Source organism: Equus quagga, chromosome 12, assembly GCF_021613505.1.
Source record: "Equus quagga isolate Etosha38 chromosome 12, UCLA_HA_Equagga_1.0, whole genome shotgun sequence".
Taxonomy (NCBI): Eukaryota; Metazoa; Chordata; class Mammalia; order Perissodactyla; family Equidae; genus Equus; species Equus quagga.
Window position 1 is genome coordinate 3,899,197 of NC_060278.1, and position 17,271 is coordinate 3,916,467.

Sequence of the window (17,271 nt, forward strand, 5' to 3'; positions counted from 1 at the left end):
ACTTTTGGGTCAGAAAAAAGTAGTCAGAAAAAATAGAGAAATAGACAGATATTAAGTTTACAAAAGGAAGCACAGGAAAGATATGCAGGAAAATAACCTAGTTGGTTACCTAAAGAAGACAAGGGTGGGAGAGAGGACTGGAAAATGCAAGGAGAAGGACTGGGGAAGAAATCACACTCTTAAGTATACCTTTTACATAATATTTACTTTTGGAAGTAGGCTGATGTTCTACACATTCCAAAAATAAAATTAGATCATCAAGGACAAGAAGAAGCAACTAAAGCTGAAAGCAAACAATGAAATGAACCTACTGATGGGATAAAAAAAACCCTGGCACTAATCCAAATAAGTTATAAATACAGTGTTTGAAACATACCCTCAGTCTTGGGCAAGAGTGTGGGAGGCAGTCTACAAGCAAATCACTAAATCTTTTTGGCAGGTTTGTTTCTGTAGTGGTATGTGCCAAGCAATTCTGTAACAAGATTTGAAGCATTGTAGGATTGAGCAAATACATAAATCTTTTGATTTTTTTAAGACTCAGGATTAACACTGTGGAAGAAAGGACATATGCATACGATATGGAGGAAGGCAAGAATGAAACCAGAGGAACTAGAATTCAAAGTGTCTGAGAGTTCTCATGATTATTAAAATATGTATATACATGACATATGCATGTATATGTGCACACACACACGTATGTGTGTATGACACATATAAGTATATATGTATAAACCAAGGAGTGTGGATCCAAGTTAAAATCCTATGTATGATCTTTTGGGTTCTACCATAGAAAATTAGAACGGCTTTATAAGGCAGTTACCATGGGAAAAAGCTTCCTACCTCACACTAGATGTAATGCACAGCCAGTGCTCTGGTCTCTGGAAGGATGTTCAATCAGAGTTCAGGCCCTTCTAGACCAACCATGCTCTTACATACACACGTATCTGCATTTCTAGCCCCTGTGTCTCCATTCAGAGGGGCTCAACAGAATCACTGTACTTTTCAGGTGACTTTGCTTAGACTATCTTAGTGGGGAGCCTTGAAGACAATTTTCTACTTTGTTCTGACTCAGTTTAAAGTACTTTTCCACTCCTAGCTCTCCCTGCCTCCCCTCACATCCCAGGTCCATAAAATGGCAAGAGCCTTTTGTTGGGGGCAGTGAGACAATCCTCCCCATCCCCGCCATTTGTGATGAAACATCTAACCTGTTGCCTTCAATGGGGAAAAATGGAACATTGATTAAATTGGGCCCTTTCCCATTTAGACTGTTGCTTATACTACCACAGTAATTGAATAAATGTTTGTTACTTTCAGTTTGGCTTGTCATCTTAATTGACCAACTCAACAACTAGCAGTGTTTTCTCTGATAAATTGGTGCAATGAGCACGGTGGTTAATAAAGCACATTGCCTTTCTAGAAAAGCAAACACCCTGAAAATCCCATGGGGCACGTTGGGGAGGTTTTAGAGAAGTCCATCAGACACTTTTGAGTGACTAAGTGGATCATCTGCAAGAGTCTGAGAATTCCATGGGCACTTCATCAGCCATGTCAATGTGTCTCCGGAAGTACTAGTGGACCCTGGGGGTACTTTGGGGAGTGCTAGTGACTGTTTACATAAGCTTTTCAGGTATAAGGGGGACCACCAGTCCTTCCCATTAGCCTCCAACTCCCTGGCCAAATTCTCCTGGTGGGTCAAATCACAGATCCAAAAGAAAGACTCTAGGAAAGCTAGGGAAGCAATTCCCCAATTACTGATACAGTCCTCCGACAATAGGAACAAAATTCATCAGAGACCCTGAGTGCTGAGTTGCACCCAATTACTACTGTTAGCTGTAAGCATGTCCCTGGCACTAAAAGACAGCCCATGATACAGGGAATTTTTGTTGAGACTCATGCCTAAAATGGAAAAGAATGTAGAGTGCTTTTGGATCACTGCACCAGGGAATCTTAGACACTTGAGTAGTTTGCCTCCATGATGAAGGAAGTAATCTTGTTAAACTTGTTAAGTGACAGTGGCACCTCAGCAATGTGTCACTATAGACTCCCACTTTCAGAGTACAGTAACAGCAGCCACTTTGCCTAAGGAAGAGGAGGAAGATGGCATTGGGATGAAAGGGTACAAGCACTCAAGACCCTCTGATGTTGACCATCAGTACCCTCAGCTGGGTATTATTTGCGCTTTGAGAGACTTGGCCCACACATGATGAGTTCCTTGCCACTGAATAATATGGGTGGATCATCCTTCCAGTGGATAGGATTCATCCTTCCAGTTTCCCTGTGAGCCACCCTAGTGGTCTCTTATATGTACAAATGAGGAGTGAGAACAATAGATGATGTGACCGTTAATAAGACTCAGATTTCTAGGTTTATTCATGCAACTCCCACTGGTTACTAAGCTCAATTAAATCTCCTCATAGGCCATGTTGTTCAGTCTGTGACATAATCCAGATGTACACCGACAAATCATCAAGTTTGGAAAATGTGGCTGCTGCCAGGTAGCAAAGGTTGATCAGCAGAAAGAGTGATGTAAAAATGATAAGCCTGTGTCCTCTGCCAGAGCATTTGGGCTAAGGCCTTCCCAAAGAGATCTCTGGGTTTGGTTACTCAACAAAGTTTCCCAAAGAGGAGACTAATGGGCTCTCCCACCAAGGAACTCATGGTCAGATAGTGAGTAAGTAGGCTGCCTCACTAAGGTCTTCAAGGTGATGGCCCTAATAATTAATATAAGTGCTATTCCCTCTGCTCCTCCCAGTGAATCTGGAGGTGAGTTGGAGAGCCCTGTCAACTTTTACCCAGATGTCTAAGCTTTCAAAAATAAACAAGACTAGGGAATGGGCTGAGGTCCCTATGTCTGTAGTGGAGAACAGCAGTCCTATATCAATTTCAGAGTTCAGTGGGGAGGTAGGAGAGAATTGCATTTGTTGGGCCCTTTGGATACTGGTGCACAGTTAACTGTGATCTCCACAATCCCTGACCCTACAATGAGGGGGTTATGGATTGAATTGTAACCCCTCCAAAACACAGAATTTCATTGAATTGTAACCCTCCCCCTAAAATATAGAATACCTCACATTGTTATCACAATGTGACCGTATTTGGATATAGGGTCTTTACAGAGGTAATCCAGTTAAAATAAAGTCATTAGAGTAGGCCCTAACCTGGGAAGAATAGTATTCTTATAAAAACAGGAAATTTGAGCCCAGAGGCAGACACACATACGGGAAGAAGATTATATAAAGATGCAGGCAGAGACACGGTGATGCATCTAGAAGAACGATCAATATTGCCCCCAAACCACCAAAAGGTAGTGCAGAGGCATGAAACATATTTTCTCTCAAGCCCTCAGGAGAAAACAGCACTGCCAACATCTGATCCAAGACTTCTAGTCTGCTGACTATAAGACAATAATTTTTTGTTCTTTAAGCAACTCAGTTTGTGGTACTTTGTTATGGCAGCCCAAGAAACCTAATACAGATTTTTGGTACTGGGAAGTGGGCTACTGCTGTCACAAATACCTAAAAATGTTGAAATGGCTTCAGAATTGGGTAATGGGTAGAAGCTACAAGAGTTTTGAAGTACATGATAGAAGAAAACCCTAGATTGCCTTGAAAAGATTGTTAGTAGAAAAAGGGACATTAAAGGTGATCCTGGTGAGAGCTCGGAAGGAAAAGGGGAGAGCTGTAGAGGAAGCTTTTATTGTCTTAGAAAACACATACATCACCATGAACAGGATCTTGCTAGAAATATGAATGTTAAAGGTGCTTCTTGTAATAATACATTAAAAGGATCATACACTGGGGCTGGCCCTGTGGAATAGTGGTTAAGTTCCGCAGACTCTGCTTTGGCAGCCTGGGTTCACGGGTTCAGATCCTGGGTGCGGACCTACACCACTTGTCAGCCATACTGTGGCAGAGACCCACATACAAAATAGAGGAAGACTGGCACAGATGTTAGCTCAGGGCTAACTGTCCTCAGCAAAAGAAGAAAAAGATCATACAGCATAGTCAAGTGGGATTTATTTCAGGATGCAATGATGGTTAAACATCTGCAAATCGATCAATGTGATACACGACATTAACAAAATGAAGGATAAAAATCATGATCATTTCAATAGATGCAGAAAAAGCATTTGACAAAATTCAACATCCATTCATGATAAAAACTCTCAACAAAGAGTACAGAGAGAATGTACCTCAACATAATAAAGATCATATATGACAAGCCTACAGCTAATGTCTTACTCAACAGTGAATAGCTGAAAGCTTTTTCTCTAAGATCAGGAACAAGACAAGGATGCCCACTCTCATCACTTTTATTCAACACAGTATTGGAAGTCTTAGCCAGCGAAATTATGAAAGAAAAAGAAATAAAAGGCATCCAAGTTGGAAAGGAAGAAGTAAAATAGTCGCTATTTGCAGATGACATGATATTCTATGTAGAAAACCATAAAGATTCTACCAAAAAATTGTTAGAACTGGTAAACAGTGAAGTCGTGGGATACAAAATCAAAATACAAAAATCAGTTGCATTTCTATATGCTAATAACAAAATATCAGAAAGAGAAATTAAGAAAACAGTTCCATTTATAATAACATCAAAAAGAATAAAATCCCTAGGAATAAATTTGACTAAAGAAGTGAAAGACCTGTACACTGAAAACTGTGAGACCCTGATGAAAAAAACTGAAGAAGACACAAATAAATGGAAAGATATTCCATGCTCATGGATTGATGAGTTAATATTGTTAAAATGTCCATACTACCCAAAGCAATCTAAAGATTCAACGCAATCGCTATCAAAATTCCAATGGAATTTTCACAGACATAGAACAAACATTCCTAAAATTTGTATTGAACCACAAAAGACCCCAAATAGCTAACACAATCTTTAGAAAGAAAAAAAGTTGGAAACATCATGCTCCCTGATTTTAAACTAAATTCCAAAACTATAGTAATCAAAACAGTATGGTACTGACATAAGAACAGACATGTAGATCAATGGGATAGAATAGAAAACCCAGAAATAAACTGATGCATATAAAGTGAATTAATTTATGACAAAGGAGTCTTCAATAAACAGTGTTGTGGGGGAAAAAAGGTGCTTCTGGGGAGGTCTCAGATGAAAATGAAGAACATGTTATTGGAAACTGAAGGAAAGGTGATTCTTGTTATAAAGTGGCAGAGAGTTTGACTGAATTGTGTTCTGTTGGGTGGAAAGTAGAACTTGTAAGCAATGAACTTGGATACTTAGCTGAGATTTCTAAGCAAAGTGTTTAAGGCACAGCTTGGTTTCTCCTTGCTGTTACAGTAAAATGCCAGAGGAAAGGGAGAAATTGAAGAAGCTGTTAAGCCAAAAGGAAACAGAACATGAAGACTTAGAAAATTCTCAGCCCATCTACATTGAAAAAATTGAGAAAGCAAGCTCTGGAGAGAACATGAAGATTATGGCTAGACAACTGTTTGCTAGGTGTGTGAGTTGTGAATCTAATCAATCATTTCAGCAGAAACACTGCCAGCTTGGACTGAAGGGTCCAGAGACTGGATAAAATGAAGAAAGGCTGGGACCAGCCTGGTGGTGTAGTGGTTAAGTTCGTGTCAAGCCTTTGGTCCACTCTTTCCCAACGAATACAGAGTCCCAGTGATATTAGAAATGTTCAGCTACTGGTATATTCACATTCCCTAAGCAGGGATCTATATGGTATCCCTCTTGGGTTACCAGTAAGGCCACTATTTTTGAGTGGTGCCTATTTTTGACTAGGGGCTACCCTGGCTACCCTTCCCCTGAGTCCCTCTGATACACATTTGCCTTTGAGTTAGAGGTCTCAGCAACTTCTCTCTTCACCAATTGGAGGAGCCTAAGGCAGAAGGACACTGCCACAGGTCAGGGGTGCCCACTGGACTTTGAAATCTGTAATCTCCCAGCATCAGCTAAAAGTTACACACCCGTAGAGAGACAAATATTGGTCTGTTATTGGGCCTTGGTGGATACTGAACTATCATGACTCATGGCTGTGAAGTGTTTTAAACAGGAAGTCCAACCAAACGCCCTCCTTAATTTGGCTATTGTTCTCTATTTATTGTAATGTATTTACACTCTAGTTCAAAGTGTAAAATTTCCATAAAATATACACTAAAATAGAAAAGAAAAAAGATCTTCTGATGAGTCAGGGAATTTAGGGAGGTGGAGGGACATTAGTGGTATATTCCAATTGATTCCACATAAGAGTAAATTGATCTTGACCGTCAGCATGGACAGGGATACTAAAAAGGGAGTTTGAGATGTTAGTTTAATTTAAAATAATTTAAAGTTATCTATAATTATTAGACCTAGTGAGTCTTTCCCCTATAGAAGTTCTTTGTTTCTCAAATTGCTCTTAGGTTTTCAACACTGAAACTTGATGCTAAAGCATAACATTTTCTTCTGGTACTTCACCATGAGCCACATAAACAAATGCATTTAGTCCACTAAATGGAAAAATAGATCTATTGTGAAATCTCTAGATTTCAAATATATGATAAGTATAAAATATCATTTTCTCCCATTTTGATAAAGTGATAACCATAAAGCTAGATCTGAGATGAAAATTATGAGAACATTTTTAACATATATGTGTGTAAAGATGTCTAATTATTTCATAAATATTCCTAGGTATAAAATATGTTTTATATTTGTCTCTAGTTTTCTTGGGTTATTTACATTTTAGGTTAATACATATTCATAGATCAAATAATGAAAATGCATGTGTACACGGTTATTGATTATCCCATTATTTGTTGTCACAAAATATTCAAAACCAACTGAATGTATTAGCGTAGGCAGTTGAATAAATTAAGGACTATTTATACTAAATTATTATACTATATTATTAGTTGAATAAATTAAGGTATATTTATACTATGGTATAGTACAAATTTTGATATATCTTCTATAGTATAAAAAAGATCTCAATAAACTCACATTAAGATATTTCCAGGAGATGATGTTAAGCAAAACAAAGAATATCAAGTACTCTAACTTGGGAAAGAAAGAAGGGGAATTAAGAAAAAAACTGGGGCCGGCCTGGTGGCGCAGCGGTTAAGTTCGCACGTTCTGCTTCTCGGCAGCCCGGGGTTTGCCGGTCTGGATCCCGGGTGCGGACATGGCACTGCTTGGCAAAAGCCATCCTGTGGTAGGCATCCCACATATAAAGTAGAGGAAGATGGGCACGGATGTTAGCTCAGGGCCAGTCTTCCTCAGCAAAAAGAGGAGGATTGGCAGTAGTTAGCTCAGGGCTAATCTTCTTCAAAAAAAGAAAAAAAGAAGAAAAAAACTATGAGAGAGATACTTATATATGCAAAATGAAGCACAAGAAAGGTATCAGAAGCATTGTAGTTGGTTACCAATGAGAGGACAGAGGAGGACTGGAAAAGGAATGATACTTCTTTAAGTATACATTTTTGCATATTTATTAATATGGAAGTAGGTTAATTTCAATAAAGTCCAAAAATAAAATTAAATCAAAAAAAATTTTTAAAGGACTAAAACCAAAAGCAAACAAAGAAATGAACCTACTGAAGGAATAAATAAAATACCAATCCAAGTAACTAATCAATATAATACTTGATATAAACTCTTATTCTTGGACAAGAGAGCGGAGGATGACTTTAAACAAATCACAAAATCTTTTTAGTAGATTTGTTTTTCTGGTGGTATGAGCTAAACAATTCTGAAACAATTTTAGAAGCATTATAGGATTAAACAAATGAGTCCATGCGTTGACATTGTGCAGAGTCAGGATTCACGCTGTGGAAGAAAGGATATACATGTATGAAATGGAAGAAGGCAAGAACAAGCCCTGAGAGGAACTGAAGGTGTGAGAGCGTATGAGTTCTAAATATGACTGTGCATGTGTATATGCATCTATATGTGCACATATGTCTGTATATGTACACACACATGCATATGTGTATATTTGTATATGTATAAATACTAGGAAAGTCTGACTCCATGCCAAAATTCCATGTGTGATCTTTTAGGCCCAATCATAGACAACTACAAAGGCTTTATCTGGCATTTGTCATGGGGGGAAACTTCACACCCCATACTATACTTGATGCTCAGACAGTGTACTGCAGACATAGGAGGTCATGGACTAAAGCCCATCTGGGCTGGTCATATCTGCATTCTTGCTCAGGTGCATCCATCGGGAAACCTTATGAGCTGGAGAAAATCTCAGCTGAGGCAATATATTGTTCAGTCAGTTCTGCCTAAGACTACCTTGTGGGATGGACCTTGAAAACCTTTTCTCCATTCTGGTTCAGTACTTTTCCACTCTAAGCCCTCCCCCTCTACTTCCTCATGGCACCTGGGTCCATAAAACACCAGTAGCCTTTTTAGGAGGACTCTTTCAACACAGTGAGACATCCCCCCTTCCCGCCACCACATCTGCTCTGATGCACGTGACCTTCCTCTGGTGCCATTCTGTGGGGAAAATGACACATTGGTGGAGCTAGGGCCCTTCCTTGTTTAGGCTCTTGCTTATACTATTCTCAGTAAATCAATAAACACTTAATTGCTATTTTCAGTTAGGCTTGTTATCTTAATTGACTGACTCAAAAATGGCAGCTCTGCCTCTGACAAATTGACGCAGCAAGCAGGGTGGTCGTTGAAGCACAATACCTTTGTGGAAAAGCAAAATATCCGATGCTCTTACGGGGCACTTTTGAGAGACGCTAAAAAAAGTCTTTGGGGCACTCTCAGGTAATGCTAGTGGATAATCTGCATGAGTCTGAGGGTCCAAGAGGGCGCTTCACCAGCCATGCCACAATTCCCAGGAAGTGCTACTGGATGCCACAAATTAATCTGGAAGAATTCTAATGGATTGTTTACATAAGATTTTCAGTTCTCAGGGGAATAATTCATCCTTCCCTTTAGCTCCTAACTCCCTGGCCAAGTTTCCATGGTGAGTCCAATTAGAGAACCAACAGGGGGACTCTAAGAAAGCTAGAGAAGCAATTCCCTAGCTACTGGTTACAGTTCTCTGATAATGGGTCCAACAATCATCAAAGACCCTATGAGTTGAGTTGACTCTTGTTATCTCCAAGCATGTCCCTGATACCAAAAGACAGCCCACAACACAGCAAGTTATTGAAACTTGTGCCTTTAATGAAAAAAATGTAAAGGTCTTTAGAATCACTTTGCCAAGTGACCTGAAGAGACCTTAGGGACCTGGGTAGTTTGCCTCCTTGATGAAAGGGGTAATCTTGTTAAACTCAATGTCTGAGAGGGACAACTTGTGAGATGTATTACTACAGACCCCTATTTCAGAATGTGCTAACAGTGGCCACTTTACCTAAAGAGAGGGCAGGAAATAGGAAGGAATATAAAAGGATGCTAAAACAGACCACCTCCATCCTCAGCTGGGCACTATTTGGCCCAAACATGATGAGTTCTCGCATGAAAAAACATATATGACTATCTTTTTAGAGATAATAGTATCCTGGAAAGCCATGTTGGTGACCTTTGGGTGTACAGTAATGCAGTGAGAATTGATGACAAGATGATTGACCAGACTCAGATTTCTAGGTTCATGTGTGTCAATCCTGTTTATTATGGAACTCAATCAAACCTCCTCATAAGATCATGTCAATCGATCCACGAAACAATCCAGATCTTAACTGACTAATTTTTGGACATGGTAAAAGTAGCTGTTGCCTAGATAGCAAACGGTGACCAATGGAGAGAGTGACATAAAAATGGCAATCATGTGCCCTTTGCTGAACGATCTAGGCAATGGCCTTACAGAGGAGAAACGTGGATCTGGTTATCAAAACTGGGGTCTCTCAAAGGAATAAATTGATGGGCTCTTCACCGAGGACTTGTGGCCAAGTTGTAAGCCATGAGGGTCCCAGAAGGCACTAGGGTTCCATATAGTGATGACTACTATGACTAATACAAGTACTATTTCCTCCAGCTATCTCCCACGGTAATATCTCAGTGAATCTAGAGACTTGGGTAGTTTGCTTCATTGATTAAGAAGGTAATATTGTTAAACTTAGTGAGTGAGAGTGGTATCTTGTGGGGCCCATCAATACAGACTCTTCCTACTTTTTACCCAGACCTCTAAGCTTTCATAAATGAACTTGACTAGAGTTAGCCATGGTCCCTATGTCTCCACTGGGGATCTGAGGACATATGCTAACGTCAGAGTTCAAAGTGGAGGGAGGTAACTACATTTCTTGGGCCTTTTGGATACTAGTTAATGAATACCTATGATCCCCACAACCCCTGACATGAGGATGAGGAACAAACAAATAATTCTCTGTAGTTTTAGGTTTGAAGCCATCACCATCAGGACTCTTTTCCAGACTCAGCTATGGGTGAATCCCTTTGGGCCACTACAAACCCCCGTTATTGTGGCTTCTACTGCTGAATATATATTGGTAGAAGTATATTTTCTCTATCAAGCAGCACTTGCACTTACTCCTAACCCTTGGTGAGATTTGCTGAAGTTAAAGTATTTTAGTGGGATATATGGAAGTTCATGACCTACCAAACTATTCGCACCTAGCACATTTTCTACCAAAAATAATATCAACGGCCTAGGGAATAAAAAAGGAGCAACTGCCCTCATCATTGAGCTTTAAAAAGTCAACAACGTCTGTAAACCATTTCTCCATTCAATAACTCCACCTGGCCTGTGTGCAAGACCTTTGGTACCTAGATTCTAAATTGATCAGGGCTGCACAAAGCATTAGTGCAGTCTTTGGGACCAGTGGCACCTGACTTTGTGACAGTTACAGAGGTTATTGCCTAAGATAAAGGAACTTGATATGCTGCAACTGACATCACAAATGCTCTTTTCAGCATCTCTCTCCAAGCAGACGATCAGAATTCATTTGCTGTATGTAGGGTGGGTTGCATCACACCACTAATGTCCTTCCAGAAGACTCCCTAAATTCTCTGACTATCTTTAATCAATGCATAGGTCAAGACCTGAGAAAAGTCCCACTCATGGAGGGAGTACTGGCCTTCCATTCTATTGATGAAATCGTATTAGTGGGCTCGACCCAAGGGCACGACCCAAAAAGAATTGGGTGGCCTGTTTACCTAGATGCAGCACATGGCTGGGCCATTATTACTAAAACTGAAGTAAAATTCTTGGGCACGATCTGTAAGGAGCATAGTATATCATTCCAGAGAAGACGATTGTTATGCTTTTGGCCTTCTCTGTCCCACAAAGTGAATGCAATTGGTAGGACTATTCAGATACCACTACACTCTCACAGGGATCAGATAGCATCCATCTATCAGGTTACCATAAAGATCGCTACCTTTGGGGTCCTGATGGACAGGATCCCTTGAAGGCCCTTCTACTGACCCTTCTGATTTTCATTTGCTGTTTCAGTTATGGGTCTCAGCAACATCTCTCTTTACCTACTGGAGCCTATGGCATAAGGCCACTACCATGGGTCAGAGACACCACTGGGCTTTGGATCCACAATTTTCCAGAGTTGGCTAAAAAGTGCCTATCCTTTATGAGACAATTATTGGTCCACTATGGGCCTTGGTGGACACTGAGAGCATGACTTTGGCCATGTAATAATCTTACTACAAGAAATTCTAACCAAAACATATTAGCAGTTTTTGCTTTTGTTCTCTGGCTATGTTAGGGTATTCACATTTAGGTCAAAGTTTAAAATTTCTATAAAATATATGCTCAAATACATATTCACAAACAAAGTTCTTCTGAGGCATTTAACTTAAAATGATACAAAATTATTTATAATTATAATACTTACTATTGAGTAGTTCCTCTATGGAAGTTTTTTGTTTCTTTAATTGAACTTGGGTTTTTGACACTGAATCTTGATGTTTGGGGATAAGAGTCTCATCTGATACTTCATCAAGAGCTACATAAAGAGATAAATTAAGTCGCTTAATGGGAAAATAGATCCACTGTAAAATCTCTAGATTTCAAATTTATAACAAGTGAATAGAAACATTTTCTCTCATTTTTATAAAGTCATAAGTAAATTTTCTTTCTTTTTTTTTTTTTTTGCTTTATCTTCCCAAATCCCCCCGGGACATAGTTGTATATCTTAGTTACAGGTCCTTCTAGTTATGGCATGTGGGACACTGCCTTAATGTGGCCCGAGCAGTGCCACGTCCACGCCCAAGATCCAAACCGGCGAAACCCTGGGCCACCGCAGTGGAGCGTGCGAACTTAACCACTCGGCCACGGGGCTGGTCCCAGTAAATTTTCATAATACTAGATCTGATATGAAAATTAAGAGAACATTTTTAATGGATATGTGTTGAAGCTGTTTTTTATTTTATAAATATTCTTAGGCATCAAATATGCTTATATTAGACTCTAGTTTTCTTAGATTATTTAAACTTTAGGTTAATACATATTTATAAACCAATCAATGAAAATGCATATGCACAGTGTTGGTTATTTTAGCATCAATTATAATCGCAAAATATTTAAAATCATCCAAATGTTCAAGAATAGGAGATTGGTTGAATAAACTGATATATATATACCATAAACGATAGCATACTACCTTCCATAATACATGTAAGGTGAAACATTATGCTGTACACTTTAAACTTATACAGTGATGTATGCCAATTACATCTCAATAAGACTGGAAAAAAAGAGCATAGTACCAGTCATGGTATATGATGGTGCATGTGTGTGTGTGTATAAATACATATTATATATGGTATAGAAGGGATATAATTTGGTAAAAATAACTATACATACAGTGAGACAGTCTCCTCCCATCTGTGCTAATTCATCCAACCCTTGCCCATTATCACTTCACAGGAAAATGAAACATTAGTTGAAACATTGGTGGAGCCAGTACCCTTTCCATGTTTAGACTCTTGGTTATATTATTGCAATAAGTAAATAGAGACTTAATTGTTACTTTCAGTTTGGCTCATTGTCTTAATTGATCACCTTCCCAAATGGCAACTCTCTCTCAGTGGCAAATGGTGGCAAGTAGGGTGGCCCAATTAAGCATAATGTCTTTCTTTCTGGAAAAGTAAAAAGTGTGAAGATCCCCCAGATCATTGTTGGGAGATGCTAGAGAAGTCTACAGGGCTTCTTGGGGGTGGGGGTACTAGCTGGTCATTTGCAAGAGTCTGAGGGTCCAACGATGCACTTTGCTAGCCATATCAATGAGTCTCAGGAAGTGCTATCTCAGGAATGCCATGGAACACTCTTGGAGAGTGCCAGCAGATTGTTTATGTAAGCTTTTTGGTTTTAAGGTCCTTCTCTTTGGTTTAATCATCCTTTCCTTTAGCCCCAGACTCACTGGCCAAAATGCCTGGTGGGTCAAATTAGAGATCCAACAGAGGGGCTCTAAAATTATCTAAGGAAGCAATTCCTTGGCCACTGCTATTGTCCTGTGATGATAGGACTAAAATTCCCACATACTCTGCAAACTAAGCTGCAGCCAATGATCGTTGTTAGCTCTAATGAGGTCCCAGACAATGATAAACAGCCTATGACATAGCAAGTTAATGAGACTCGTGGTTTAATTAAATGAATATAGAACTCTTTGGAATTGCTTTTCCCAGTGACCTAAAGAGACCTTAAAGGCTTGAGTTGTTCACTTGCATGATGAAAGAGGTAGTCTTCTTAAACTTAGTGAGGGACAATGGTACTTTGTGGGGTGCATCACTATGGTACCCATCCTTCAGAATGTCCTGACAGCAGAAAGTTTGTTCAAGGAGTCTGAGGGGAACACCTAAGTCCTTCTTCTTTCTCAGCTGGGTACTATTTGGGCTCTGACAGTTTTGGCCTACCCATGATGGGTTCCCTATAACCAAAATACATGTTTGGACCAAGCTTGTAGACATAATAGCAGCTCTGCAAACAACACCGGTGGTCCCTTGGTTCTACACTGAAAGAGAGTGGTGGATGATAAGATTGTTAACAAGACTCTAGGTTTATTAGTGCCACTCCTGCTGATTATTAATTAAATCTCCTTGTAAGGCCAGTGACATAATCCAAATCATAACTGATAAGTTCTTTGGCAAGGGAAAAGCAACTACTGCCAAAATAACAAACAGGGACCATTAGAGAGAGTGACATAAAAATGGTAATTGGGCACACATTCCTGGAAGGTCTGGGTAAGGGCTTTCCCAAAGAGCTCTCTGGGTCTGGTCACTAAGCAATGGGAGCTCAAAAGAAGAGATTAACGGGCTCTTCATCAAGGAACCCATGGACAAGTGGTGTGCCACTAGGGAACAAAGGGCAGGCCCCCTACGGTCTGCCTGGTGATGGTCCCTATGACTGTTACAAGTAATGTTCCTCCTTCTCCCAGTGAATTTTGAAATGAATCAGAGAGCCCTGCCAAATTTGACCCAAAGTTTTTTGCTTTAAAGAAAACAAGAGCTTGAAATCCCCAACCTCTCTATGTCTATAGTGAGGAACGGAGGCCCTATGCCAAGGTCTAAGCTCAAAGTAGACATGGGGGAGAACTGCATTTCTTGGGCCTTTTGGTTAATGGTTCACAGGTGACTGTGACCCCCAAAACTCCTGGCATGAGAATGAGGGGGAAATTGACGACACTTTCCGGTTTTCTGTCTAAAGCCATCACTACAAAGACCCTCACCCAGACCCGACTAAAGGTATAGCATATCACCATTGTTATGGCGTCCACCACTGAAGGGATTATTGTTGTAGATATATTGTCTATCTGCATCCCTGATTGCATTTTCCAAGCCCTGAAGGGAATTGCTGCAATTAGGACCATGTTAGTGGGGTATGGAGAAGACTGTAAACCTACCAGACTACCAGTAGCTAGTGCTTTTGTCTCTCAAAAACAGTAGCAATTGCCTCAGGGATAAAAAGAAATAACTGCTCTCATTGTCAAAGTTCGCTATCTGATCTTTTCACAAGGCCTTGGGTGCCTGGAAACTCAATTGACTATCAGTGGCTCAACAGTATAGTAGAGCCTTTGGCACTGGCATTACCTAACATTGTGACTGCCACAGAGGTTATTGCCCAAGCTGAGGGAAGTAGGTACGAAGTAATTCATATTTCAATTGCCCTTTTTAGGATCCCTGTCCACTCAGATGATCAGGATCAGTTTCCCTTATGTGTAATGTGTTGCAATATACCTTCAGTGTCCTTCCACAAGGCCATGAGCTGGAATAAGTCCCACTCCCAGATGAAGCACTAGCCTTCCGCTATATTGATGACATCCTCCTGGTGGGCCCAGGCAAGGGTACTATCCAACGAAGACTGCACGCTGTGTTGACCCACGTGCAACAACATGGCTGCACCATTAATACCAACAAGGCACAAGGACCCATGACCCATGTGAAATTCCTGGGAAAAAACTGGGAAGGGATGGTATGTCTCACTCCAGAGAAAACAATCGCCGAGTTTTAGTCACACCCAGGCTCTCAGCTCCAACAAATACAAAGGATGCCCAGCAACTGGCGGGACTATTTAGCTACTGGTGCTCACACATTCCCTACATGGCCATTTTGATGACGGCACCCATCAATCAAGTTACCAAAAAGAATTCTACCCTGAGTGGGGCCTGACAACAAGATGCCCTGGAGGACCTCCAACTGGCCACACAGGCCACCCTTCTCCTTACCTCCTCTAATCTATTTTGCATTTTAAGTTACAGGTCTCAGCAAATTCTCAGCCTGCCAATTGGAGCCTGTTGCAAAAGGACAACTGCCACATGTCAGAGGTGCCCACTGGGCTTTTGGACATAGAATCTCCTGTAGTTGGCTGAAAGTAAACACCCTTTGAGAGACTCCTGACCAGTTATTAGGCCTTGCTGGACACTGAGTGCAAGAGCCATGACATGAAGTAGTCTTATGACTGGATATTCCAACTAAATGTTAAATGGTTTTGTTCTCTGGTTGTTTTATGGTATTCACATTTTAGTTCAAAGTGTAAAATTTCTATAAATTATATGCTCAAAAATATATTCATGAACTAAAGAAAAAAGATCTGATGAGATTAATTTTTAAAAACGTCTTTATCTATAATTATTATACTTACTGTTGTGTTCTTCCCCTGTGGAAGTCATTTGTTTCTTTACTTGCATTTGGAGTTTTGACACTGAATCTTGATGCTCAAGCATAAGATTTCTGTCTGGTATGTCATCATGAGCTACATAAAGAGATGCATTTAGTCTTGTAATAGAAAAAGAGATCTGAAAATCTCTAGATTTCAAATTTATGAAAAATATACAGCAAAATTTTCTTTCATTTTGATAAATTTATAAGTAAATTACCGTAATGCAAGATGTGGCAAGAAAATTGTGAGACTATTTTTAATAGGTGTGTGTTGAAGCTGTATCACTAACATTTCTAGGCATCCAATATATATATAATATTTTACATCTATATTCTACATATATTATAAATATATTTTACATATATAATATTTTATATATATATTCTAGTTTCCTTGGGTTATTTACACTTTAAGTTAATACATCTTCATAGAACTAAAAAGAAAAATGCATATGTACAAGGTTATTCATTACAGCGTATTTTCAATTGCAAAATATTCAAAACCACATAAATTTTCAAGCATAGGAGATTGGTTAAATAAACTGAGGTATATACTATATACTATGGTATAATACAAATTACGGTAAACAGTGTGGTACATAGAGCTGTAATATGAATGAAACAGATCTCTATACACTGATATGGAGGGATTTCTAAGAAAATTTTAAGTTAAAACCGAAAAGGGGAAAACTTTTATGCTACCTTTGGGTAAGGAAGAAGAAGAAATGAGAAAAAAACCAGAAAGAAATAGAGGAAACCTAGGAAGGATATCACAAAACAATGTAATTGGTTACCCAGAAAATGAGGGGGGAAGATTGAGGAAGCAATGAGGCTCCTCTAAGTATGCCTTTTTGTATACTTTCTGCTTTTGGAAGTACGTTCACGTTCTACATATTTCAAAATAAATTATATCAATAAGGATAAGAAGATGGAATGTAAGCAAAAAGCAAACTTGAAAGAAACTGCTGAAGGAAACTTAAAAGCAGTGACTCATTAATACAGTATTTAACATGAACTCTCACTCTTGGACATGAGACTTGGGGTGGGGCGGGGGAGGTGGACCACAAACAAATCATGAAATCTTTTTAGTTGGTTTGTTTTTCTAGTGCCTTGTGCTAACCAATTCTGAAATGCTTTGAGAAACATTATAGGATAGAGCAAATAAGTAAATGTGCTAATATTGTTCAGACCTCTAGCTGCCTCAGCCCTGGGGTCCAAAAAACATCAAGA

The 17,271-nt window shown here is 39.5% G+C and overlaps 1 protein-coding gene across 1 annotated transcript in view; it reads right to left on the minus strand.

Annotated features, from left to right (window-relative positions):
- The window catches only part of CCDC7 (coiled-coil domain containing 7), a 485,718-nt gene that overhangs the window by 147,077 nt on the left and 321,370 nt on the right, over nucleotides 1-17,271 (minus strand). The window contains exons 24-25 of the mRNA XM_046679053.1: nucleotides 16,025-16,135; nucleotides 11,781-11,891 (exon numbers count right to left, since the gene is read on the minus strand). Coding sequence (XP_046535009.1) covers nucleotides 11,781-11,891; nucleotides 16,025-16,135 — 222 coding nt within the window. The remainder of the gene's footprint in view (nucleotides 1-11,780; nucleotides 11,892-16,024; nucleotides 16,136-17,271) is intronic.